The sequence below is a fragment of the Canis aureus genome, chromosome 20 (genome assembly GCF_053574225.1).
Source record: "Canis aureus isolate CA01 chromosome 20, VMU_Caureus_v.1.0, whole genome shotgun sequence".
Taxonomy (NCBI): Eukaryota; Metazoa; Chordata; class Mammalia; order Carnivora; family Canidae; genus Canis; species Canis aureus.
This window is the reverse complement of record NC_135630.1, coordinates 24502316-24528004: the sequence shown is the minus strand read 5'-3', so window position 1 is coordinate 24528004 and position 25689 is coordinate 24502316. Positions and strand designations below refer to the sequence as shown.

The following is a 25689-nucleotide window of genomic DNA, read 5'->3' as shown; positions in this document are numbered from 1 at the left end:
AATCTTTATACCCTTATTCTATAATAAGAAAGGTAAGATTCGAAGACATCAGTGAGTTATCTAAGCCAATTCAGCAAACAAGTGGTAGAGGTGGGATTTGAACCCCAGGATATGACTTTAGCCCATGTTCTATCCACTATTCCACAGATGACTAAGTGGACAAGAGATGGAAATGGAGTACAGGGAAGGTATTCCAGGTTGTCATGAATGTCCCGCCTCCCAGATTAAAAGGCTCTTTGGTCTGTGGCACCTGAGTGGCTCAATGATTGAGCATCTGTCTTTGGCTCAGGATGTGATCCCAGGGTCCTGGGATCGAGTCCCATGTCAGGCTCCCTGCGGGGGAGCTCCTCCCTCTGCCTATGTCTCTGCCTCTCTCTCTGTGTCTCTCATGAATAAATAAATAGAATCTTTATTAAAAAAAAAAAAAGTTCTTTGGTCTTCTTAGAATGAGCAGAAATGTCCAGATGATTATCACCCCTTGATAAAGTCCGAGTGATAACTAGTGAATTAACCAGGACTCCTCCATCTTTCAGTTGTTCCCACACACCATCCTGAATGATAGTGTTTATACTCTGACTCAGACCTTTTGTTCATCCCTAATCCAGTTTCCTAAGCTAGCTAGAACATAAGTTTCATTAATGGAAGATCTGAGACCTCCCATCAAAATTTTAAGAGCTTCATGATCAAGAGACATAAAATGGTAAATTAAGAGAACTTATTATAAATTTCTGAGAAGCAACTATTCAATGTCACAGTCTCTGTACTCCCACACAACTTTCTTATCTTCAATAAGGCTTTAATAAGTATTACATGCACGCTAAAACTGCTGGGTTTCTGCTGTGCTGTGACTCAAGTTGTTTATAAATACAAAATAAGAATAAACTCATATGACCCTTGAGGATAAAATAAGGATACATGTCAATTCAAATCAATAATTAAATATTTTACCGCTGCGAAGTGCAAAGCTCTATGCTTTGTACACCATATGTATATGTATAAACTATGTGTACATGTATATGCCACAAAGGAGCCTACAAATTAATTGGCAAGATAAGACATGAATGCAACCCACACAATATTAAGAAATAATTAAATAGCAATTTATGTAAATGATACCACCCCCTACACTTACATTATGTGGGAACCTGAGATCCTTCCCTCTCCTCCCACTCCCCATAACCAATGCACTAGAGAATCCTGTCTATTCAACCTGCTAAGTATCTCTTCAATCTCTTTGGTTCTTCCCATCTTGATACTAATGTGTGTCTCTTAATAATGTCTAGCCTTCCCAGTAGGCCTTACTACTCTCCGCTATCACAAACAGTATCTCGTTTGTTTTACCACTTTATTCTCAGAATCTAACAAAATTTCTGATATAGAATATGTCTCAATGAATGTGTTGAATAAAGGAATGAATAAACACTCAGAAAATATTAGGGTATTAGTAAACCAGGATCCTTTTACATTTTGAACTCCAAGTAGTCAGTAACACAATCATTCAATAGCTTTTGTAAATGAATTCCACACAAAACCCTGCACACGGATGTTTAAAGAAGCTTTATTCATTCAATGCCTTACATCTTTTCACGTACAAGTGACAAAAAAAAAGTTCCAAATGGCTTAATGAAAATTGAGTTTATTAACCTGTATTTCAGCATCTCAAAAGCGGATTTCCTTTAGTGAAGCTTGATCCGGGACCTGGTTTCTTTTTCCGTTTTGTGCCTCACCTCTCAGGGGAGGTCTTGTTCTTAAGTCACTGTTTGGCATTATTCACAAGATGGTTGCATCTGCACTTGTCCTGAATCCAGCAAGAAAGTGAAAGTGTTTCTACTTCAAAACTGACAAAAATGCCCTGGGCCTGACTCTCATTGGCCAGAATTGGATCATGTGCCCATCCTTAAACCAATCACTGTAGCCTACACTAATCATGGAACATTTCCAGAGTTGAGAGTGGAGACAATTCTGGTCAAACACAGTCTAATTTGAGAGAAGGGAATTCCCCAAAAGAAATTTTTCCCATAAAAAGGATGAATGTTTTCAGTATGGCAAAAACAACAAACAACAGATGCCCACTTCAGGCTTTTACATCCACAAAATTATTGTGGATTATTTGATTTTTGTTTATTTTGATTTTTTGCTTTTGATTATTGTTGCTACCAGGGCAGAAAAATACTGTTATATGTAGGAAGCTTGTAAGAGAGGAAGAAAGAACTATAGCAAACACCACATTCCCCCAATGGTGCAGATGAAAGGTTTATTTTAATATACGACTCAATATTTAGAACAAATAAGATCAAACAATGCCTCAAACCTACAAATATAAGCCCCAAAACAAGATTAGGAAGCCTTGGAAGATGAGACTGAGGCCAGAACAACCTGGTGTAGCACAGAATGTGTTTCTTTATCCACCCTGTATAGGGTTATTATTGTCTGACTGAGAATTTGATGATTTTCTGAAAAATGCTTCCACATATATTCATATATTTACAATTTTTCAGATTCTGGTAACCAGAGTGGGTAAAATCAGGTGAGCAGCCCACTCATCCCTCACTTTTATAGAAATCTGTGTGTATATTTTCACGTTACATAAGGACACAAAAGCAAACAAGATCTCAGACAACAATAAAAGGCTTGGAAGATAAATTGAATTAGGCCAAGCTCTTCAGGGAACCCTACAAAAATGTTTTGTCCTTCCTATAGGAAGATGATGCAGGAAACAAAAATATGTGGTTAGTTGCTTCTCCCCACCCCCCAGTAAGTAATAATTTCTTGGATGTGATTCAACCATGTATTCTTATCCTATCCCTCTTGTGATATAAGTGTGCACTGATGAAAGACGAGCTAAGGATGAGGATGTCACCTATAGTCATGGAAACACAAAGCTTTGATCAGTTCTTGGGCATTTTTTTTTAAGATTTTATTTATTTATTCATGAGGGACACACAGAGAGAGGCAGAGACACAGGCAGAGGGAGAAGCAGGCTCCATGCAGGGAGCCTGATGTGGGACTCGATCCTGGAACTCCGGGATCACACCCTGAGCCAAATGCAGACGCTCAACTGCTGAGCCACCCGGGCTGCCCATTCTTGGGCAATCTTAAGAGCTAACATTCTTCCTACAGAACGTTGAGAACCTCAGTGAGATTCCAGTCTCAAGGAACCTTGTTCTGATCAGTGAGATCAGAGCCTCAAAAGAGAAAAACACCCTCTTCCTTTTCCAAGGAGGTGATGAGGAAGAGATGGTGCCCAAAGGCTCAGCCACATCAAATTTCCAATGAGAAAAATGATATCAGACAACCCAAAATCTCATCTAGTCACGGAAATCTGCCCTCTCAAAGTTTTCTGGGCCACATTGCACACTTTCTACCCTCCTAACAATAGAGGAGGGTAGAAAGCCCTCCTACAAAGCCACCCCTATTATCTGGGTCTGATGACAGAATGAAAACCTTTCATGTCTACTCAAAGAAAATCAATTCTTTTCCCCTTTACTACCTATTTTCTTCTGCTTTCTCATCATTTTTTTTCCTGTTATTAAAAAACAGAACAGCTGTTATATTTTCAAGAAAATACCTCATACTTTAGTGTTCCCCTTTTCTGCTGATCTGAATTTCCCAGACAACCTCATTTACTCTTTGGCATTATTAGAAAAATTTATAAGATCATGATATTTTGGGATCCCAGGGTGGCTCAGTGGTTTAGGGCCTGCCTTTGGCCCAGGGCATGATCCTGGAGACCTGGGATCGAGGCCCACGTCTGGCTCCCTGCGAGGAGCCTGCTTCTCCCTCTGCCTGTGTCTCTACCTCTCTCTCTCTCTCTCTCTGTCTGTCTCTCATGAATAATTTAAAAAAAAGACAATGACGTTTTGACTGACCATGAATTTGTGAAATCTAATTTCAATTTGGCCCACCTGCTCACCCAGAAACTCTTTCCATCATCTCTTGTTGACACATTCCCCATAGTTGACTATTCTAGATCATTTCCATACAATTTAACCCTCTAAGCACTATTCCCTACTCATAGTAGATGTCTTTGTTTTATAACAAATCTTATTAGATTTTTTTAAAAGATTTTATTTATTTATTCATAAGAGACACACAAGGAGAGGCAGAGACACAGGCAGAGGGAGAAGCAGGCCCCATGCAGGGAACCCGATGTGGGACTCGATCCCGAGTCTCCAGGACCACGTCCTGGGCGGAAGGCGGCACTAAACCTCTAAACCACCCGGGCTGCCTTTATATTTTTGATAGAATTCTCCCTCACCACCTCCAGGAATCTTTCTTTGCACTACTACCCTTATCTAGAACATTCTTTAGTCCCCAAACCATTCTAACCCCACAACTTGTCTAAATATTTCAAATATCAGATCTTGTTGTCTTACTTCTCCTTAACTATTCTAGGACCTTCTCTAAATTATCATAGTGATATTTGGATCTCTTTTTTGATACAGTTTTTGCTGTCTAGTGTTGTCTTTACATGTGCATGTTCTGTCTTCTTGAGTAACTAAACATCAAGGCAGAAATCATATGATAACTCCTACTTTAGTGTCTCAGAGTTCACACTTAATAAGTCTGCATTTTAAAGCATAAACAATCATTCTACAGGCATAAATATGTAAGTTTTGCAAATTTTATAAATTCTTACTTTATCATGTTCTCAAAAGTTCTGAAAATGGCTAATTAGTGAACCTATGTGTATGTACTTGCTTTCAAGATGACCAGTTAGGGGATCCCTGGGTGGCTCAGTGGTTTAGCACCTGCCTGTGGCCCAGGGCGCGATCCTGGAGTCCCGGGATCGAGTCCCATTTTTTTTTTTTTTTTTTTTTATGATAGTCACAGAGAGAGAGAGAGAGAGAGAGGCAGAGACATAGGCAGAGGGAGAAGCAGGCTCCATGTACCGGGAGCCCGACGTGGGATTCGATCCCGGGTCTCCGGGATCACGCTCTGGGCCAAAGGCAGGCTCCAAACCACTGCGCCACCCAGGGATTCCCCCGGGATCGAGTCCCAAATCGGTTTCCCAGCATGGAGCCTGCTTCTCCCTCTGCCTATGTCTCTGTCTGTCTCTCTCTCTCTCTATGTCTATCATGAATAGATAAATAAAATCTTAAATAATAAAAAAAAGATGACCAGTTAGTTTCACTCAAAGCCCATTCTATGGACTAATAACTAATAAGTAGAGCTAACTATCTTGTAAGTGCAGATTTGGCATATAGAAACCACTCAACAGGGATCCCTGGGTGGCGCAGGGGTTTAGCGCCTGCCTTTGGCCCAGGGCGTGATCCCAGAGACCCGGGATCGAATCCCACGTTGGGCTCCCGGTGCATGGAGCCTGCTTCTCTCTCTGCCTCTCTCTCTCTCTCTCTCTCACTGTGTGCCTATCATAAAAAAAAAAAAAAAGAAACCACTCAACAAATATATTTTGGATGGATAGATAAATGGATAGAATAAAAATGTGATGACTTCATCCTCATCAGAAAAAGAAATTCAGTTGACATTGTGATAAAATGGCCAGGGTTACCTGAGGGGGAAAGGAGTAAACAAGGATGGTATAGTCTAAATTGGGGTGCTGGCAACTCTGCCCCTTGAGGGACATCCTCTCTTTCTATAAACTCATAAAGAGGGCAGCACCTGGATGCAGCCCCCTATTCAGGCCTCCTGAATAGCCAAGATCTTTAATGCTGTAAGAAGGAATATGAACATGCAGAGTAAATTAAGGAGATATCCGAAAAATATAGTTGCTATTAAAGGATGAAGATAGAATAAACAATCTATATAGTCATGCAACTTCAATAGAATGAGATCAAGAATTTAAAATAAGCATAATAGGGGCACCCAAGTGCCTTATTCAGTTGAATGTCTGACTCTTGATTTTAGCTCAGGTCATGATCTCAAGATCATGAGGTTAATCCCTGCATCAGGCTCTGTGCTCAGCGCTCAGCACTGTATCTGCTTGAGATTCTCTCACTCTCTCACTCCTTCTTCCCATCCCCTGCTCTCTCTCTCTCTATTAAATAAATAAATAAATAAATAAATAAATAAATAAATAAATAAAATCTTAAAAAATAGAATAAACATATTAAATATCCTTCAAGAAATGTTACAGAGCTCACCTATACTTCTATTAAATTTTTTTAAATTTTTTTTAATATTAAGGAGGATTCTGGTGATATGAAAAAGAAACTGACAGTTACAATGAAAAATCAAGTGGATATGCTCAGTATGAAAAATATAAAATTTGAACTAAAAATATTATAAGCCAGGATCAAAAGGCAGAGTAGATAGAGAAAAAGAACAAATTATTGAGCAACAATATCAAATTAGGAAACTCTCCCAGAAGACATCAAGGAGGTTTAAAGAGATGAATAAAATCATTAGTGAAAAATTGACGGAAATAGAGAGTGGAAGTAGAAGTGTCAAATCCATAGAATAGAAATTCTAGAAGAAAAAACAAAAATAAAGACAGGGAAGGAAATATTTGAAGAAATAATAGCTAGAGCTCTCCAAAAATAAATTAAGAAACCTCAGATCCTATAAAATTTTACCATCATGTATTTAGATGTGTACTTTTTTCTTTGTTACCCTTAGAGTACTTTCAGTCTAAGTCAAAGAGCAAATTTTAAAAGATGCCAAAGAGAAAGACGGTATCTCAGACATCCGAATTCTTAACAGCTACATTGATGTCAAACACAACATTACAGATTTAGATGTACTGAATGACATGAACTGAGAACTTAGACTTGTATATCTACCTAACCATCATTTAAGTATAAACATATGAGGAAAGATGTCCAGGCATACATGTACTGGATATTTTGTCTATCCACCCAGAATTATCCACTCTGCATCACTCTGCTCCACGCCTGATCAAGGGGGTTGCCTTGCCTCTCAACCGTGTTTGGGGAATGGAAACCACTTGCAGATCAGAGGGACTATGACTCAGGTTAGTGCATTTCTGCTCATGGCACCTGCCATGACTCAGGTTAGTGCATTTCTGCTCATGGCACCATCATGGCCTGGCTCATGCCTCCACCCACAGTCACAACTTCTATAGGTAGCTCCCCACACATAGATTTTTCACTGTCCCTCTAATTTTTTTTTCTCTTTCTATCCCTCCTTCTATTCATCCTCCTCCATCTTCTCGTTTGCTTTTCAGGCTTTGAGATAGAAACACTGCCTTGCTATAGGTAGCAGCTGGTACTGTACCAACGCTTCTGTTTTTCTGTACCCTGCTCTCTTCTTTGTAAACCGTCCCTTTATTAATCTCCCCTCAAATTACTCAGTTTGAATGTGCCATCTGTCTCCAGGCACCACTAAATGATAAACAGAGCCTCAAGAGGTTTGCCACACAAACATACTTTAGGAAACACTTTTGAAGGAAACTTTTTTTTTTTTTGGTTCCTCTTAAATATATGGAGGATAAAAATGAGTAAATTATCTATTTTTAATTTCAGCAATATATTTTTAATTTCTTAGAGTTTTATTCACCCAATTTTTCCCTTCTTGTAGCATGCTTTATTTATGGTTTTATCAAAACAGTATCTTTTTTTTAAATTTTTGTTTATGATAGTCACACACACACACACACACACACACACACATACACAGAGGCAGAGACACAGGCAGAGGGAGAAGCAGGCTCCATGCACCGGGAGCCCAACGTGGGATTTGATACCGGGTCTCCAGGATCGCCCCTGGGCCAAAGGCAGGTGCCAAATGGCTGCGCCACCCAGGGATCCCAAAACAGTATCTTTTTAAATCTGAGAATAGTACTAATTAAATTCATTTCTAAATTTTCTTTTGTTATCTTGAGTTATTTGATTACTCTAGGGTTAGTTTTCTATCACTATCATAGTCTTGTTCCCTCATTTTTCAGGGTTTTCTAAAATGTATAACAATCCTTCAAGAAGGCAGAAATGACAACTGATCAAGAACTTTGTAAACATGGGCTGATGGTGGCAAGCAGCTTTGATTAGGATGATTGAGTGTGGATTCATCACCCTTGGGCACTCTGTCATTCCAGAACCCTGTGGTTTCTGCCAATAGCCACACTAATTGCTGTAGTTCTCCAATTTAATTCCAAAGGAAACCTGTGTAGAGGGGTGGTGGGAGGAACTGTTAAGTACAGAGAAGTAAACACCTTTATTGTGGCCATTTTGTATGTGGTGAGTAATGAGATGGACTAGGATGGCTACCTTTTCTCTAGACAAATCATCAAGGAATCATCTCCTTTTTACCCATCTTTTTCTCTCACTCTCCCACTCAGAGACCGCAAGTCTCTCTAGGATTCTGCTGAAGATGTGGTTTCCTCTTCTTAATCTGGTTTTCTCTGGGTGTATTCTAACCTATAACTTCCTCTGTTTTTCTTCGTGATTATGATGTTTATAATCAACACCTGAGTTCTGTTTTCAAGAAATTTATTGGAAAATTCTCATCCACTGTGACTACCCTTTGTTTTTCCTCAATGTTGTGGGTTTATACATTTTGTTACTCTTTGTTATCATTCTGGTATCATAAATATGCTTATACAGTCTGTTATCTTAAATAAGAAATTCTTTAATTATTTTTGAATTCATTCAAGCTGGTAGAATTTAGAGAAAACCTGTGACACTTGAAATGTCTACTCCCTACAAAGAAGCTCTATAATTATAGATTTCCCAGATGCTCCTTCTCACTGAAATCTCCTTGCTAAAAACTACCTTTGCCAGCTCATCAAAATATTTCTTTTAAAAATGGTTTCGGAACACCTGGGTAGCTCAGTTGGTTAAGCATCCAACTTTTTATTTTTAAGATTTTATTTATTTATTTGACAGAGAAAACCAGAGAGCACAACTGGTGGGAATGGCAGAGGGAGAGGGAGAAGCAGGCTTACTACTCAACAGGGAGGGAGGGCTTGATCCAGGGCTCAATTCCAGGCCTCTGGGATCATAACCTGAGCCAACGGCAGACACTTAACCGACCCAGACACCCCAAGCATCTGACTCTTGATTTCAACTCAGGTCATGATCTCAGGGAGATTTAGCCCCACACTGAGCTCCATGATGAGCATGGAGCCTGCTTGAGATTCTCTGTCTCCCTCTGCCCCTCCCCACAGCTCTAGGCATGTGTGTACTCTCTCTCTCTCTCAATAATAATAATAAAATAAAAATAACAAGGTTTCTTGATAGGTAGGTTTTCCTAAGTTAACACAGTTTTGTGTTAATATAGCAATAGCCAAGGAATCTGGCATGGTGACCAGAAACCAGTGTAGTCAGAACAATACTTCAGTTATTCCTATCTTCTCAGGATTCTAAATATACAAATTGAAATATTTTATGCCATTTTATCTCATTTCTTTCCGTCTTTTTTCTTTCATAGATGAATCATAATCTCATTTCTAGAAGACAAAAATTTGAGCATACAAGAGGATAGAGGGCCTGAGATATAAGTCAGTAAAGCTATACATGTTTTTAAAGTATATAGAGTCACCTAATTTTATGACTTTCTTCTCCCTATTCTCTCATTTGCCAGCCAACCCTCTTTAGCCTCATCTGGTTCAGAGTAGAAAGGATTTTCTTGATTTGAAATGGAAACAGGGTGTCTAGGTCTGACACATAGAGGAACTCCAAAAATATTGTTGAATAAGTGAATGAGAACAACATCTAAAAAAGGGTAGCCAGTCTACACTTTTTCATGAGTGTGTCTGTTTCAACATTTCATGGACTCCTGCACACTTATAGCTACTCCATTTGAAATGCAGCTGAACTGTTTAATCTCTGTTCATAGCAAAAACTTCTCAAGATTGTATTTAAAGAGCCTGCTAGTCTGACATATAATGGAATTAAACAGCTGCAGGCTGATTTGGGGGCTATAAAGCAAAAAATCACGTTGAGGCTACTTTGATGAGCTGCGAATATCAAAACAACTCTTTGTGGAATGATGAAGAAAGGAATTGTGTTTTTATAGACCATATGCAGAATGGAGAGAGTCAGGCTGAGTATTAGAAGGAAATTTTTTGTTTAATTTTCACATATCACCATAACTCCACCTGCCACACATGGCAGTAAACATGGTAATAAATAAAACATACAAATATATAAAATCATGTAACCATGACCAGAATCAAGATATGGAATATTTCTGTCATTCAAAGAAGTCTCTCATGCCCTCTGTGGATTTAACTGCCTAAATTTAGCCAGCCCCTAGCCCATTTGCTATTCCTAGAGTTTTGTCTTTTCTAGAATTCATGTAAATGGAATCATAGAGCATATAGTATTTTCTTCTTGGCTTCTTTATCTTTGTCGTTGCATGTATCAGTAGTTAATTCCTTTTATTGCAGAGTCATATTCAATTGGATAGAATTACCAAAATGTTTTTATTCATTCACTGGTTGCTAAACATTTGGGCTGTTAACAATTTTTGGTTATTTTGAATTAAGCTGCTATGAATATTCATGTATAGGTCTTTTTTTTTATCAACGAAGTTCGTTTTATTAAATTCTTTCTTCTAGGCTTCCTACTTTCAGTGCCCTATGAAATCTTTGCCTTGCCTAATCCAAGCTACAAAGATTTTATTCTATGTTTTATTCTAGAAGCTTTATTAATTAAGCTTTAATATTTAAGTCTATGATGCATTTTGAGTGAATGTATGTAGTATAAGGATCAAGTTCCTATTTTTGGTACTTGGCTATTCAATTGTTTCAGAACCATTTGTTTCAAAGATTTTCCTTTACCCATTGAATTATGTTGCCACCTTTGTCAAAATAAGTTGACCATATATGCGTGCATCTACTTCTGATATCTAGTCTTCTGCAATTGTTTATATTTCTATCCTTAGGCCAATGCCACATTCTGTTGATTATTGTAATTTATAATAGGTCTTTGAATCAGGTAGTATAAACCCTGCAACTTGGTTCTTTTTAAAACATATTTGGACTTAGAGATTAGTGTTTAGTCAAACTAGTATGCATAATGCTGATGTCCTGATCCATAACAAAGTAAACTATGATAAAAGAAGTGGGTTTGTCTTTCTTTCTCTTTCTCCTTTTTTTTTTGTTTCTTTTTTTTTTTTTTTTTTTTGGTACAGTGGAAGAAAAGACATAGCTCTTTTTGACACAATGATCCATAATGAAATAAAAGGTTTAGAGGTCAGAGCAGTGATGCATATCTTTTCACTGATTTCATATACATTTTACCCAAATGCTAATGAATGGTTTTAATGACTAGCTTTCTCTACCCCTCCACAACCCTATCTCCTGGATCCAAAGGGACCTTTTCAATTTTCACTTCAAGCACAAATTAAGGGGAAATCAGATGGAATAAAATGAGTGACAGCCTAAGGCAAAGGAAAAAAGGTGGGGAGGAGAAAGCAGATGCCTGGGTGGAGGACAAAGGGCCTAAGAGACTTAGGGGAGTGCAAAGTCTGAGGAAAGTAAAAGAAAGACCCGTAACCAGGGCTCCTTTTGCAAATCCAAGGTGAACTCTCTCTAAGCTCATAAGCTGTGTTATAGTTTTGGCAGGACTCATTGCCCAGACCGGACTCAGAGCTGCTTTGGCTAATTGTAACAGTTTCTCAATAATGGATTGGACCAGTTTTCTCTTCTAAACCTGTATAATGGAGTAAGAAGATTGCATGTTTAAAGGACAAAAAAATAAGTGCTCTATTTTTGATTCTGAAATGGCATTAATTCAATGTGAAGGGGAAAAAAATCTTTCATAGGATGTCTGGACATTTTAGAGTAACTATTTATAATTTAATATCTAAATGTTTTTAGATCAAGCAATGTTTAGAAATTTAAAAATCTCTAACATTAAAAATTAAATGGTCAATAACAGTGTTGATTTGTCTGTTCTTCATCAAGCTCTATTTGGAGCATGTGTCCATAAAATTTAGGAAGAGTCAGGTGGATATTTTCTTTTTCTTTTTTTTTTTTTTTGATATTTTCTGATTAAATAAGGACAATCAAAAACAGAGAATCTGATTCATTTTTAATGGCTTAATGATAATTATTGTTTTGCTCCAGGGTATCTAGCCATAATAGGATGCACACACACAACCCATAAATCCATTTCAACACAAACCAAATCATCAGTTTTCTTCTCTTGACTTTGTTAATTTTCTTGTCCTATTGCCATTTTTTCTTAATACCATGCAATGTTTCATTTTTGTACCATGATTCATGCTTATATTGACACACCTATAAAATTAAATGTCTATATTTTGAAAGATCCCAATGGCCTGAGTTCTCTGGGTTCCCAAACCTTGAAGCTTCCCAAGTGAAATACTCTGAGAATCCTTGAGCTTCTCTTCCTTTTTAGCCTTCCTGGCAGAAAGAGTAAGTGCTAGAAAACTGGAGGCAGAAGAAACATGTTAGCCAAGAGGCTGTGAATGGGCTTTGGGAATCTCAGATGTTAAAGGGGAAGTGACAGGGCACTGCGATGCAGTCACTGGTTCCATGATATTTGAGGGTAAGAAGAGAAGACTGGAAAGAAGACGGGTTAAGTTTAAGGGAGACTCAGGTAAGGAAAATGGGTAGGGAATTCTGTTGTTCATCCTGGCCTCACTCTCTTGGGGGTCAATCTTGGGCACAGTAAAATCTCATGGGCTTGGAACGCATTCTCTCTCTCATCTGCTAACTGTATCTAAAAATCCTTTTATATAACAGTCTTTCGTTCCCTTATTTCGTGAAATGAGGGATTGAAAAATATAAATATTTGAGATAGTTAGATTGGTGTATGTATATTACAGTCAACCTATAAATGAGGATCCCAGAAATATCCTTCTTTTGAATAGAGAAATGAGCTACAAACCAGATACATGAGGAAAGCTGCACAGGGTAGAGGACCACTCTCAGGAAACAAAAGGGAACAGAAAGGGGAGACCTGGAACAAGTTTCTGAATTTGAGAATGCTTTAGAATATAAAGTGCTGGCAGGAGCCCTGTGAAGCAGAGGAAGGACCACCCCAGTTCACAAAGGAAAATACAGAGATGAGAAGTGGTTCAGTGGCTTGCCAGTCATCAGGGCAGCGGTGGATGGTAGGGCTGTGAGAGGCTCAAACTGGGGCATATGCTTCTAAATCTCATTCATCTGTCATTTTGAGGACAGACCTTATTTACAAGAGACTATACCACCAAGCTTCAACAGTGCACTTAAAATTACATTACTGTATTCAACTATTAACTCATTCAAGAGAGAAGGTTTAATCTTTAAGTTATTTTCTCATCTCACTTAGCAATACATAGAACGTCACCTTACAGGGGCCCCTCGGTGGCCCAGTCAGTTAAGCATCCAACCTTTGGTTTTGCCTCAGGTCATGATCTCATGAGTCCTGAGATGGAGCTCACTGTTGGGCTCCTCACTCAACGGGGAGTCTCCTTGAAATTCTCTCCATCTCCCTTCCCCAGTCTTCTCTCTAAAATAAATAAACAAATCTTTAAAATAAAAGAGTCACATTACATTGACTGAATTGGGGGAAAAACTACTACCCAAGAACATGTATTTCTGTACAAGTTTTTTCTTTAAGTTGATTTTTATAATCTAGAAGGATGGCTTACTAATTTTTCAAAACTGTGTTTTCATGTATATATATTTTTTCATGTATATTTTTAATGAAAAAATGGTTTGTTTCCTTCTTTTCATCACTGTGAGAATAAAAAAGTCTTCAACCTTTGCTCAAATAATTTTCTCTTCTGATTAAGCTATGAATGGTACTAATTATGAAAACAGTGTTATAATTAGTGCCCACTGCCTAAAGCAGAATTCTCAGAAAGTTCAGAACTGAACAGGGCAAGATGTCATTTGAGATATTTTTTCCCCTCTGGTTGTTCACATAATTTGACTTCAATGTTGCCATCACTGAATGCTTCTCCTTTGGTCTCCTCTACAGGATTCTCTCTTCGGGAAAATATTGCTTTCTTCTGCATCATTGTAATTCCTGAATTTCCATGTCTACGTGCTGGAGATAAGGTTTCTTTTACTATGCAATAACAAACTGCAGATAAAAAATTTTTTTTGAAGTTTTCATTCATAAATGCATAAACAATAGGATTACAGATGGAATTGGAAAATCCAATTATTTGCACTATAGCAAAAATCATCTTGATTGTTACATCATCATATTCCTTTTCAAAATTGCCTGAAATAAAAAGTAATAATATAGAATGCATTATGTTCTAATGAGCACGAAATAAAATTATCATCTATCTTTACAGAACACTTATACTTTAACAAGCGGTTAAAGGTGTGAAAAACTCTGAAGACAATTTTGGGAAGAGCCATCTGATGTCTGAAGAAAAATAAGCTCTGTGATGAGTCCTCATTCTTGGAGAGTCTTGGCTCACAAGCACAGCCTGGCACCCAGCACAGATTTAGGGAGCTTACTGCATTTCAATTTGATTCCAAGCTTCATATAAACTGGAAGCAGCAGTTACCATTCAAATGTTTGCTTGTGTTATAGAAACACAATCACCTGAGAATTATCTTAAGTCCCAGATTATCAAAGGTAATACACTGAGGATCTGGCTGAAATCATAGGTGTTATTAAATTCACGTGGTTCAAGTCAATATTCTAAATCTAAACAGAACATTCATAGGATTTGGAGAACAAAATGGAGAACATTTCCCCAGTTTGAATGGCTTTGGGAGAACAGGAAAGCATAGCATGAAAGAAGACTCTCCAAAATGTTTCTGTACCTTCTGTAATTATTAAATATTTGGTCAAAGTCATACATAATTACCTACCATGTAATGATCTGGTGGGCCTTGAAAACATGAAAGAAACCCATTAAATGTTTGCTATTTGATTACCCAAGTGAATAGCAACAAATTTCAATGATTCATTGTCCACCTAACAGGAAATGAACTAGAAGTCTTACCAAATGAGAATGAAAAGCACTTACTGTATTCCATCATCATGTGAACTACATGGAAAGGTGCCCAGCACACAGCAAAGAGAGCCACCACTGTCACCATCATAATGACAGCTCGCTTCTTCTTCCTGGACCCATAAAGATTATATTGCATTAGTTAACTTCTTGGCAAATTTGTCAAATTGATATCAAAATTATTAAATAAGGTTTGAGCCTAAATCTCTCAACCATAATTTTTCAAATATTAATATAGCTTATGATAGGATAATTGTGGGCTGTTTCTCATCTGTTCCCATTGCTATTACCTCATCCCTATATTTTTCATATTATAAACATCCTTATGATGTATGCTCATGATATGTCTAGCACTCTGCTAGATGCTTTCCAGGGATGATATCATTCATCTTCTCAGTAAGCCATTTGACAGATGCAGAAACTGAGGCACAGAAGGTTAAGTAACTTGCAAAGTCAGACGACCAGTCAGATATCCAAGGCATTTAAACTGTAGGGGTTAGTGTGGACTTAAAGTTAGGCAGCTTAACTCAGTGCTTAAGCCCTTATTCACTTTATGTTGAAGAGCACTCTTCTGAGGAAGTGGGAGAGCTCAAGCAGTTAAGTCCCAAAGTTCTCAACAGTCCAGCACTCTGCAGACAGGGAGGATTGCTTCATACAAACTGGGCACTAGAGGTCGCTGCACACTTGAAGAAATGAGAAAATACCGCCCCACAAAACATAAGGCTTTGGTTTTTGTTTTTGTGTTTAATAGCCATTCCATGTAGATTATAAAATAAGCCATATTGACTAGAAGTGCCATATCAGTAAATTAGGTTTAAAATTTGTATTAATGAATATGATCAGAAAAGAAAGACATTATTATTATGTCAATAATAATAATTTAAAGTAAATAGAATACTCTGGTCACCAAAGAACTTTCATACATATCTCATGTATTTTAGCATCACTTTTGGGTAGGAGGAAGTGAGGATGGATATTTATTAAGCTCCCTGGTACCCATGAAGAAATCAGGAGCCCTAGGATTAAAGAGACTCATCCACACCAAGTGTCTGGTGTGGTGGGAAGAGCACCACAGTTCTTCCTGTCATGTCATACTGACATGTAGATGAAAATGTAAGAATTATCTAAATTCCTGCCATACCTAAAAGCTCCAAAGTTCAAAGTCAGCCCATGCCTAAACACAAATTACAAATGGCAGTTTGGCTAAATTTCCCAGGAATTCAGAGATCCCTGGCAACTGCTCCTTCAAGCCTGACTAATTATAAATATTTTAAACAGAAGTGAATATTTCATTAAACAGACCTGGTTATTTTTGACATTTCTTTTCCATGAATAGTTCGAAGCACTGAGCAATCCCCCACTCTTTTCTTTATCCAAAGTTCATAACCAATTTTACTGTATAGGATAAGCATCAGCATAAGAGGCAGGAGGAAGAGGATGACGAGGATGAAGGTGGTATAGATCTTCTGGTGTGCAGGGCTGGCCCACTCTTCCAAACAGCAGATGTGTTCTTTTTCATATAAGAAGTCATACTTAATCTTTAACATAAGAACAATTCAGTTAGAGGAGCCAGAGTCACCATCAAAAAAAACAGAAAGCAGCCAAGTTGTATTGTAAGGCTGCATTTTTCAGATCCTATGTATTTACTGTGGGTACATATCAGGTGAGATACAATTTTGATTGTTCTTTTGTTGTGAAGGTCATTTTTCCATTTCATTCATTTCTTATATTCTTAATGGTTTTATACTTCCTTTTTTATTTTTTTATTTTTTTCCTTTTCTATTTTTAAGTGGAATTGAGATCAATAGCTTGTTTATTTTTTAAATCTTTCTCAACTTTTTACCTTAGAGCCATAATTTTCCAATTCAGGGAAAGAGCTATATACTCTTTGACCAAAATGTGTATGTATACAGTCCAGATAAAGAACATTATTTCCAGATAAATAATATACTACAACAACCAAAGTATGTATGAAAACAATGTTTTGTACTTGCATGTCACCTACTTTAATGTTACATTATTTTGCTTCCTCAATTGTTGAAGAGTCAAATTTTGACAAGGCATCAGATGTCTTTGAATTGATGGGTACTGAACGCCTATATTCTGTTACTGCTATTTCAGATTGGAACAATCACATTGCTTATAAAGATTTTAGAACGGTAACTGATAGCTTTAACATTCTGAGATGAAAAATAAAGATTCTGAGATGAATAAGAAATTGGGATTCAAACTATTGTCAGTCTACAAATATTCAGACTCAGCTATAAGCCTTTGAGGTAGATATTTTACAGAAAGGCAATGTCTCTTTATTAACACTATTTCTGACAGACTCATGAGTTCAAAATATTATTAATAATAATATCAGTAATAATAGAAAATGCTAATAAGGGACAAACTAAGCAAAGCATATTCAAGAGTCATTTATCTAGATAATAAGAACAAAAGAGAATTTAGCAAAACTATTGCCATTTTAGTCATGTTAGAGCTTTCCAGATGAAGAAAACCTAGGTCTTAGACTTATTTCTTCCTTCATTCCTGCAAATTTTATCACCAATCTTTAGTCAATTGAATTGGGGAAAAAGCTTTCTGGTATACTCATCAAAGGTAAGAGAATTCAAGCTCTGATCTAGGTGTTTTTTACAAATACAACAAGAGATGAAAACACTTATTGAATAATAATTTGAAGATCCAAACTCGCTGGGAACAGGATATAAAGTGAAATTCATTCTGACTCCATGTTGGCAAAGGCCGCAAAGGGCAACAACCATGGGGGCAACATATTGGCACATCTTAAAGCATAAGCTATACTAGCAGTCTCCAAATAGGTGCATGCTGCTCTGGGGACAAGCAAAACACCATGGGCAGATGGTTTTAAGGGAGCCAGTTTCAGATCTTCTATTCACAACCATACAGTTCACTAAAATTCTACTACCTCAGGATGCCTGGGTGGCTCGGTCGGGTAAGCATCTGACTCTTGATTTTGGCTCAGGTCATGATCTCAGGGTCCTGGGATCTGACCCTGAGTCAAGCTCTGTGCTCAGTAGGGAGTCGGCTTGGGATTCCTTCTCCCTCAGCCCCTCCCCCTGCTCATGCTCTCTAACGCTCTCTAAAATTAATTAATTAATTAATTTTCAAAAATCTCGAAAAATCCTACTACCTAGGAGAAGTCTGAGACTGAGCATTGTGCTGGCTCTCCATTCCCAGTTTCTTGTTTCTAATTCCTCTTCTCCCTATCTATATGTCAGGTCTCTTACAATGAGACAATGAAAAAGGAGGTGGTTTGAATTACTGATGTCAATGAAGCCACCTTGATCAAGAAACCATAAATACATGATAGGGCTTTGTGCTTTTCCCTATCTTAAACATATTTCTATTCAGGGTAAAGCTTGGCATTAGAAAAAAAGGTGCTTTGACAGGTATTGAATGTTGTGAATTCACATGTTTCATACAGTGAAAGGACAGAAATGATGACAATTTTAAGTTAACCACTTTGTTACTTCCATCCCCCGAACATTGTCAAATACATCTCTCCTGAGAAAGAGCCCAGTGACAGCAAAGCAAAGAGAACTTCATTAGGTGGAAATGGTGAACTCGGGGGTGCTTTGTTTCATCCAGGTGAGAAATTCAGGCTTTGTGCATGCTCACACACTCTCTCTAGTAGAAATTTAGAAGTGAGAAGCTGGCTGTGGGGATGCATATTAATACATTTATCTGGTATGAAAAATGAAATCACACTTCTTCCTGACAGAAATTTGATTTGGCTGATTTGGCTGATAGTGAGGAGCAGCTTTGCCAGTTACATATGCATTTTCTACAAAGTAAATAACTTACATATTTAAACTATATTTAGAGCATATGATAAAATAATTTTATTTAAAAAATAGACAAATCCCGTTGTGTCTATGAGCCAGGAAGGGACCCCACAAATGAGTACTGGGTTGGGTCACTTATGAGAGGACTCCATTGGTACAGGATTCCTAATGGGATAAGGACAGCTTTGGAGAAAAGAACAGACCACATACAACTATGTGTGGAAGCTCAAAGGTCTTGATGAGCAGCCTGCTGGAGAAAGGAATAACAGTCAGAAGCCTCAGTGTTGTTATCTTTGGAAAACCCCACAAGTAAAGAATTGATCATGGGCAACAGTCACCTGCAGAGAGCACAATACCCAAGGACACCAGCCCCTTCCTCTCCCCACCCTTCTCACCAGTGCACAAGGAGCCAGAGGCAGTCAATTGAATGGAAAAAGAGAAATGCACAATAAGGAAGCAGAGAGGAAGGGGATCATGCCCCCTTTCCTAAAACAGCACAAGCTGAGGAGAGGGAGACATTTTGCATCAATTGAGAGTGTAGATTTATGTGATTATGACACTGGGCATTTTAATAACAGAACTAACACTGTTGTGGCTGCAAGTCACCAGAGGAATGTTGCTCTCTGAATGGCTGGAAGAGTAACAGGGCCTGCTTGGGGCTGCATCCACAACATTGGGTCAGAGTACTAGGAAGTCCTCAGATCACATTTTCAAAGGTAGCAAGGGACAGAATAAAATTACCTCCTGCTCTCACCCAAGTCCAGATCATTCAGTATACTGGTTACATAAAAAAATCAAGTCGTATTTTAAATGTGCCCTTGCCTGAGGGCTCATTTACTATCCTTGCCAGTGGACATCGCATATCCAGTAAAATTTCACATTTATCAATTTAAAAAGGTATAAAGAAAAAAAATAAAAATAAATAAAAAGGTATAAAGAGGATAGACAGTTCAAAAAATTATCTTAGTGGGGTGTGAACAACTCTCTACTGCCTTTGAAGGCTACTGTCTGGGCTAGATCACTTAGGCAGGAAATACTGAAGTATGCATGCCCTATCCGAGAGACTGGGTCGCTAAAAACAGCACGGTGCTCCCTCTACTGTGAATCCACATGCAATGCTGGGCCCATCTGATAAAGGTGGGAGGGAAGGAGAGAGTTCAGATGAAATGATCCTGTGTCACGTTCCAATTCAAATTTCAGCGTGTTAATATATGGGAGGCAGATAAGAAAGAACTTATGAAATAGAATCAATTCATAAGCAGATAATTACTAATAACAATTAATAATAATTAATGACAAATTCTTAATGTGATTTCAAAATTTTAAAAAAAATCTAGAGCAACCATTGAATTCTTAAAATGTAGTAAGATTCTGGGGGTCACTAGGACAGGCATGCTCAGCTGGCAGGAAAATGTACAAAGTGATCCTGGTGAATTTTCTTGTAAGCCTGAAAGTCTTAACAATATAAGATCAAGGGAGAGCTAGATACACAGAGGGGGGAAAAAGTCTCAAAACAAATCATTGCACTTGAAAAGTTTCCAGTGAAACTTTTCCAGTAGCTGGGGTCATACAGATTTGCAGGAAGAAAGTGGATTATCATTGAGAGGGCTGGGAAACATCTCAATAATATGACTCTCAATAATCAACCCCAGCCCTGAATCTACCTCAAGGCGTTGCACGTGCCACATGGGCGATCCGACGATGACCGCCACCAGCCAGACCACACCTGCCAAGACATTAAAATCATGAGAATATGGTTCAGTCAGCAAAGCAAAACACATGCATGCTTATGCCATAAAGCAGATGGTCTAAGCATAAAGACTCCTTATATGTGATCATCTCTGCCCTGGAACAGTGCGGTGGCCTCCATGTTCTCACAGCCACTCTTTCACTATCCTCAAAACTGCTGCTGGAATAGTCTTCCTGAACCATTTTAAAATGCTTAATTAAAACTCCTTAAACATTAAAAAAAAAATCCTGACTAGTATTTCAGTGCCTATAAGATAAAACTCAAACCCTTAACACAGTCCCTGAGGTTCTCTTACTTGCTTCTCTCTCCTCTTACATTTCTGTCCATGTTCTTCAAACCAGGGTCCTCTACTGAAGAACTTACAGAATGCATTGTGCTGCTCTGTGCCCTACAGTGTCACTCTGGATTAGTACCCTTTTCCCAACATCTATCTGTGAACTTATATTCCAGGACTTGACTCAAAAGTCACTTTCTTTAGGAAATCTTTGAAGTCCACCATCATTTCCAGATAGAACTGACTGCTAATTGGCCGTTGTCTCCATGTGCCGTCTAGAGTGACATCCTGTTGCTCTTGGTTGTTTCTTCTCAACTTCCTCTAAGATCATTGAGGGCAAAGACAATGCAATTTGGTTTGTTTGTTTCCCCAAATACGAGTCCAAGGAAAATTACTGGCCCTTAGTAGGTGTCGATCAAGCACCTGCTGTTTGGTTGTCAGACATGATATAGATCACCATCTACAATCTCTTCTTAAAATTGAGTAAAATTTGTCTTAAGCATCACAACATGAGTATTATTTCCTTATTTACAAAAACACTTAAAACATCAGAAACCAGAGTGCTCTTTCCAAATTCCTTGTCCTCCACGTTTTGTTGGGGGAATTGCTTTAATGATGTGCCCTCAGCCACACACAAAAGAGAATCTGAATAGTTTAGGATGAAGCTAGAACCAAGAGACCCAACATCAATTCTGAGAGCAATTTCTTAGCTCAAATTCTTCTTGTTTTTTCTGTATTGGGTAACACCAGTGAGAAAACAGTGTATTGCCTTGGGTTTCAAGAAACTGAGACTCACTTAAACTGTAACTGGTGTTTCTCGTAAGGAAACACATGAACTGACACTGCCTATAAAAAATCATTATTAGGGGCGCCTGGGTGGCTCAGTGGTTGAGCATCTGCCTTTGGCTCAGGTCATGATCCCAGAGTCCTGGGATCGAGTCCCACATTAGGCTTCCCATGGGGAGCCTGTTCTTCCCTCTGCCTGTGTCTCTGCTTCTCTCTCTGTGTCTCTCATGGATAAATAAATAAAATGTTTTTTAAAGTCATTATTATTCAAAGATTTAAGATAGTTCTAAGACTCATAAATCAATCTCTCTTTACATCATCACACACATCTGTTCCGTTTTGGTCCAATCAGTATCTCATTATGCTATCTTCTGTCCAATTACTTTTCCGGTCTTTAGTAGAAATGAGTCTAATTGGCTTAGCTCATTGCCAATCCTTCTGGCTCTACTGCCCATTCAGGGAGAGAAGGGCCAGGGTTAGATTCATATTACTGGTATAATCTGTGAACCCATCAGTAAGTGAGTCTAGCAGGTCGCTGCTGATGGGGGCAAGGCAGTTTCAGCTAGGAGGTACTGGGCGTGAAGACAAGACTGGTTCCTAGTGTAACAGAGCTAGAGAGACATCAGGCAACACTGCACAAAAGCCCTACAGGGAGACGAGCCTTCTTGGTTTAAAATCTTTTCTGTCTCTCGTGACTTTTTTGAGTCGAAAGTTCCATGACTGCCTGTTACTGACTTTGCCTTCAGATATTGGAACTCTCTTCCTCTCTTTCCTTTTTTAATAACTTCTCTCCTCCATGTATGCCTTTTCTCACCTGCTTTCCACATCCACACATGCTTTTCAGATATTGTGAAGCGGAAAGATGTCAATTATTAAAAGGGAGATGAGGCCTTCGAATTCTTTGTAGGTAGGATGTGCCAAACATTTGAAACTAACTAAAACTAAGGAATATTTTCCCTGTTTTCTCACTATTTGGCATTTCAAAGCCTTCAGGAATTCTTTCCCACACTGGCTAAATTCCAACAGCAGAAACAAATATTTACTCATTCCTCTCAAGATATTAGTAAAAATTGCTCTTTTTGGTTATTGCATTTGTCACTCTCTTAACCTTCATTGGTTAGCTATCAGACATTCAAACCACTGGGAAGTGCATTAAGATTTTAAATGGCTCGATTATAACTATCAAATGGAATGTTTCCATCTTACTGTGCTAGGCTTTAGGATGTTGCTTCGAGGTCACCACCTGTCAAGAAGTACCTGCTCATCATGACTTGCTGACTCAAGACCAGTGACAGCAAGCCAAGGATTCAGAAATGCCTGGAGCAAAATTACAAAGTGGATGGAATTTGTCTTCACCAGGTGCCTCCAGCACTCAGCACCCAGGGTTCTCATGACCCTGGTGGCTTTCTGCTGTTGTGACCATTGGGGCCACCTCTGAGCAGCACCCTTGTTGTCTACCTTTCTAAAAAGCACCTTTCCTTCTCCTATCAAAAGCTATCTGCTCTAAGAAGGGCATATTAGCTCAGATGCCTTTTACCTCAGGATGACAGTTTCCTAATCTAATAAATGTTAATGTGGTAATGCCACTAAAAGGTTATCTTAAATTAGCTGAAAGTAGTGTTAAAAAGTTAAGACTTAAACTGAAAAAGTAAGGCTGAAATGAGAGATTTTAAGTGTGGGAATAGGCCTAAAGGTGAAAAGGAGTGGGGGTCAAGGTAAATGGGGAGAGGTCTAAAATCCCAGTTGTACCGCATGCCTACAAGCTCAACAAGAAGCTACTAGTCTGGTTCCTCAATATGATTCATCTTGAAGAAATTCTCTGTGTTCTGTAATAAAGACTGGCAGTACTGCCACTGGTGCCTCCTCACCTAACATGGTGAAAGCTCTCCTGTTGGTGTATTGTCCCTTCATTTTAAAAGGATGCACAAGTCCCTGGTGCCTTTCTGCAGCAATGCAGGTCATGGTGAGAATTTCTGTCACGACAGCAGTAGACTGGACAAATGGCAGCATCTTGCAAATGAAGGCACCTGCAGCAAGGAAACAGGACAAGGTAAAATCATGAATAGAAGTTTTCTCTGCGTTTTTGTAATTGTTGCCATTAATTCTGAGCCTCTGTTAAAAATTTTTAGGACTACATAATCGCATTATAGACTCAAAATAACCGAGAAAGGTTGAACTGGCTGATATTTTCTCGAAGTTCCTAAATTATAGGTGATTACATGTAAGAGGACAATGAAAAGGCAAGTAAGTATCTGATCATTGATAATAGGCAGAAAAAAAAATCAACATGAGTCTTGTTCAAGAAAGAGCAAAGTCAGTGTGAATTGGTCTCCTGGAGTGTCAACTACACAGTAATCGTGGATTATTTCTTCCTTTTTGGTTCTCTGCCAAATTATAACAAAAGAAGAATTCTCATCAGATTCATATTTCTTTTTTTATTTTTTGTTCTCCTTTGACTTTCTGTCCATGACCTTACATGTGGATTACATCATTACACCCTTTAACTGATTTAGCTTTCTCTAATGCAAAGGTCTTAAACTGATGGCCCCTGGGCAAGATTTGGTCTGCAAACATGCTTTGTGTGATTTACAGAATCTTCTTAAAATATATGAACACATTGCCAGTATTTTGAAATGTTCACACTATCTGTCTTGCCCCTTCATCATTTATTTGCAACCCTAGTCTGGTATCTCTGCTCTTGAACCTATCTGCCTCATCACTATCAAATTAATTACTCTGAATTATCAGAAAATCAGAAGATCAGAGAATATGAAAAGTTGGAAGAGACCTCAGAAGTCATGGAGTGAGTGCAAGCTCTCCCCAAAACCAGAAGCTGTCTTTTCAGCTTCTCTCACAGACGCTCTGCCAAGCTCTGCTTGAGCACCTGCAGAGAAGGCTTCCTTGCCAGCATACTCCCATCTCAGACCAATATTTGGCTCTTCTTTTCTGCCTAGAATGATCTTCCCCCAGAGAACTCTCTCACACCATTCATCAAAGTATTTGCTCAGATGCCTCCTTCTCAATGAGGCTGACCTGCTCTGACAGCGTATCTGTGACCTCAGTCCTATTCCCCTTCCACCTCCTCTCATCCCTTGTCTCTTATTCTACTCTTTTTCCAAAACCCTTTCACCTTCCAACAGATTACATAATTTACTGATTGGTTTCATTATTTATTAAAAGTTACCCCATGCCTTCCAAAACGTAAACACTCCAACATCAAGAATTCTTGTCTGTTTTCCTCACTGATACATTTCAAGCATTTGGCATGGCACAAGAGGGCTCTCAACCAACATTCACTGAATTGAAGATAATGAGTAACCCAGGAGGCTTTTAAACCTCTAGAAGTGCCTCCATTCAACTTTAGGAAGGCTCTCACTGGAGAAACTGTTTTTTTAATAATTCCACCCACTTCTTCCAGTTTCATTTTCTATTTCTTAGAGTTTTAGAACTAACCAACCATCTTTTCCAGACATCAGCTCTTCATATATTTGAAATAAGCTTTTCATGTCACTCTTAAGTCTTTTCTGGTTGGCCCAGCTGTTTCCCATTTGACGCACTAATCAGACCTTTCAATTTCTTGCACATCTTCCATGACTTTCTCTGGTTAGTAACTATATGGTCCTAAAGGAAGGAAACCCACTGTCCTCAAGATGAGGTCTGGCTAAAGCAGAAACTGCAGGGGTATATTGCCTCTTTGGGTCTGAACACCTTTTTCTGTGACTGTAACTAAAATTTACATCAGCCTTTGGTGCTAGAATTTTCAATGGTTGGTTTCTTTTATACTTGAAATCAATCTGAAGTAAACTGTTTAACAGAAAATTATTGTTTTCTTATAGAAAATTATTGTTAATCTAAGATTTTTGTGACTGAGAAAGAAATGTATTCAGATATCACTATAGATACGACCTTTCCAGTCCTTTTTGGAAGTTCCAAGTTTTAATCCAAGAGCCAATCACCCTCATTCTCAGCCTCTGTTCCAGTTTCCCAAATCCTAACCCTGTTCAAAGTTTCTTTGTCTAGCAAGATAGTTTATATGCTAAATGAACAAATTTATTTTCAATACTAATGTATTTCACTGTTTGAATACTGATCATTACCTTAAAACCTGTTTCAGATTTGATATTTGAATAGAGGTATATGTGAATAAATTATTCATCTGAATATTTCTCCTTTGTCATTTTTTAAAAATCTGATGAGTTTCTTCTATTCTTTCA

The 25689-nt window shown here is 38.2% G+C and overlaps 1 protein-coding gene and 1 long non-coding RNA gene across 5 annotated transcripts in view; one reads left to right on the top strand and one right to left on the bottom strand.

Moving 5' to 3' along the window:
- LOC144291573 (uncharacterized) overlaps window positions 1-17079 on the top strand; it is a 75727-nt gene extending 58648 nt beyond the window's left edge. Inside the window, exon 3 of the long non-coding RNA XR_013358896.1 lies at window positions 13857-17079. This is a non-coding gene — a long non-coding RNA (uncharacterized LOC144291573). The remainder of the gene's footprint in view (window positions 1-13856) is intronic.
- QRFPR (pyroglutamylated RFamide peptide receptor) overlaps window positions 1540-25689 on the bottom strand; it is a 61856-nt gene continuing 37706 nt past the window's right edge. For 2 of the 4 annotated variants that reach the window (XM_077861167.1, XM_077861168.1), the window contains 5 exons: window positions 23344-23502; window positions 20330-20391; window positions 16156-16391; window positions 14869-14966; window positions 1540-14105 (listed from right to left, as the gene is read on the bottom strand). In XM_077861167.1, the coding sequence (XP_077717293.1) occupies window positions 13765-14105; window positions 14869-14966; window positions 16156-16391; window positions 20330-20391; window positions 23344-23502 (896 nt within the window). In that variant the 3' untranslated portion in view covers window positions 1540-13764. Of the gene's footprint in view, window positions 14106-14740; window positions 14967-16155; window positions 16392-20329; window positions 20392-23343; window positions 23503-25689 lie in introns of those variants that run through there. The other 2 variants (XR_013358895.1, XM_077861169.1) reach the window with 2 other exon arrangements.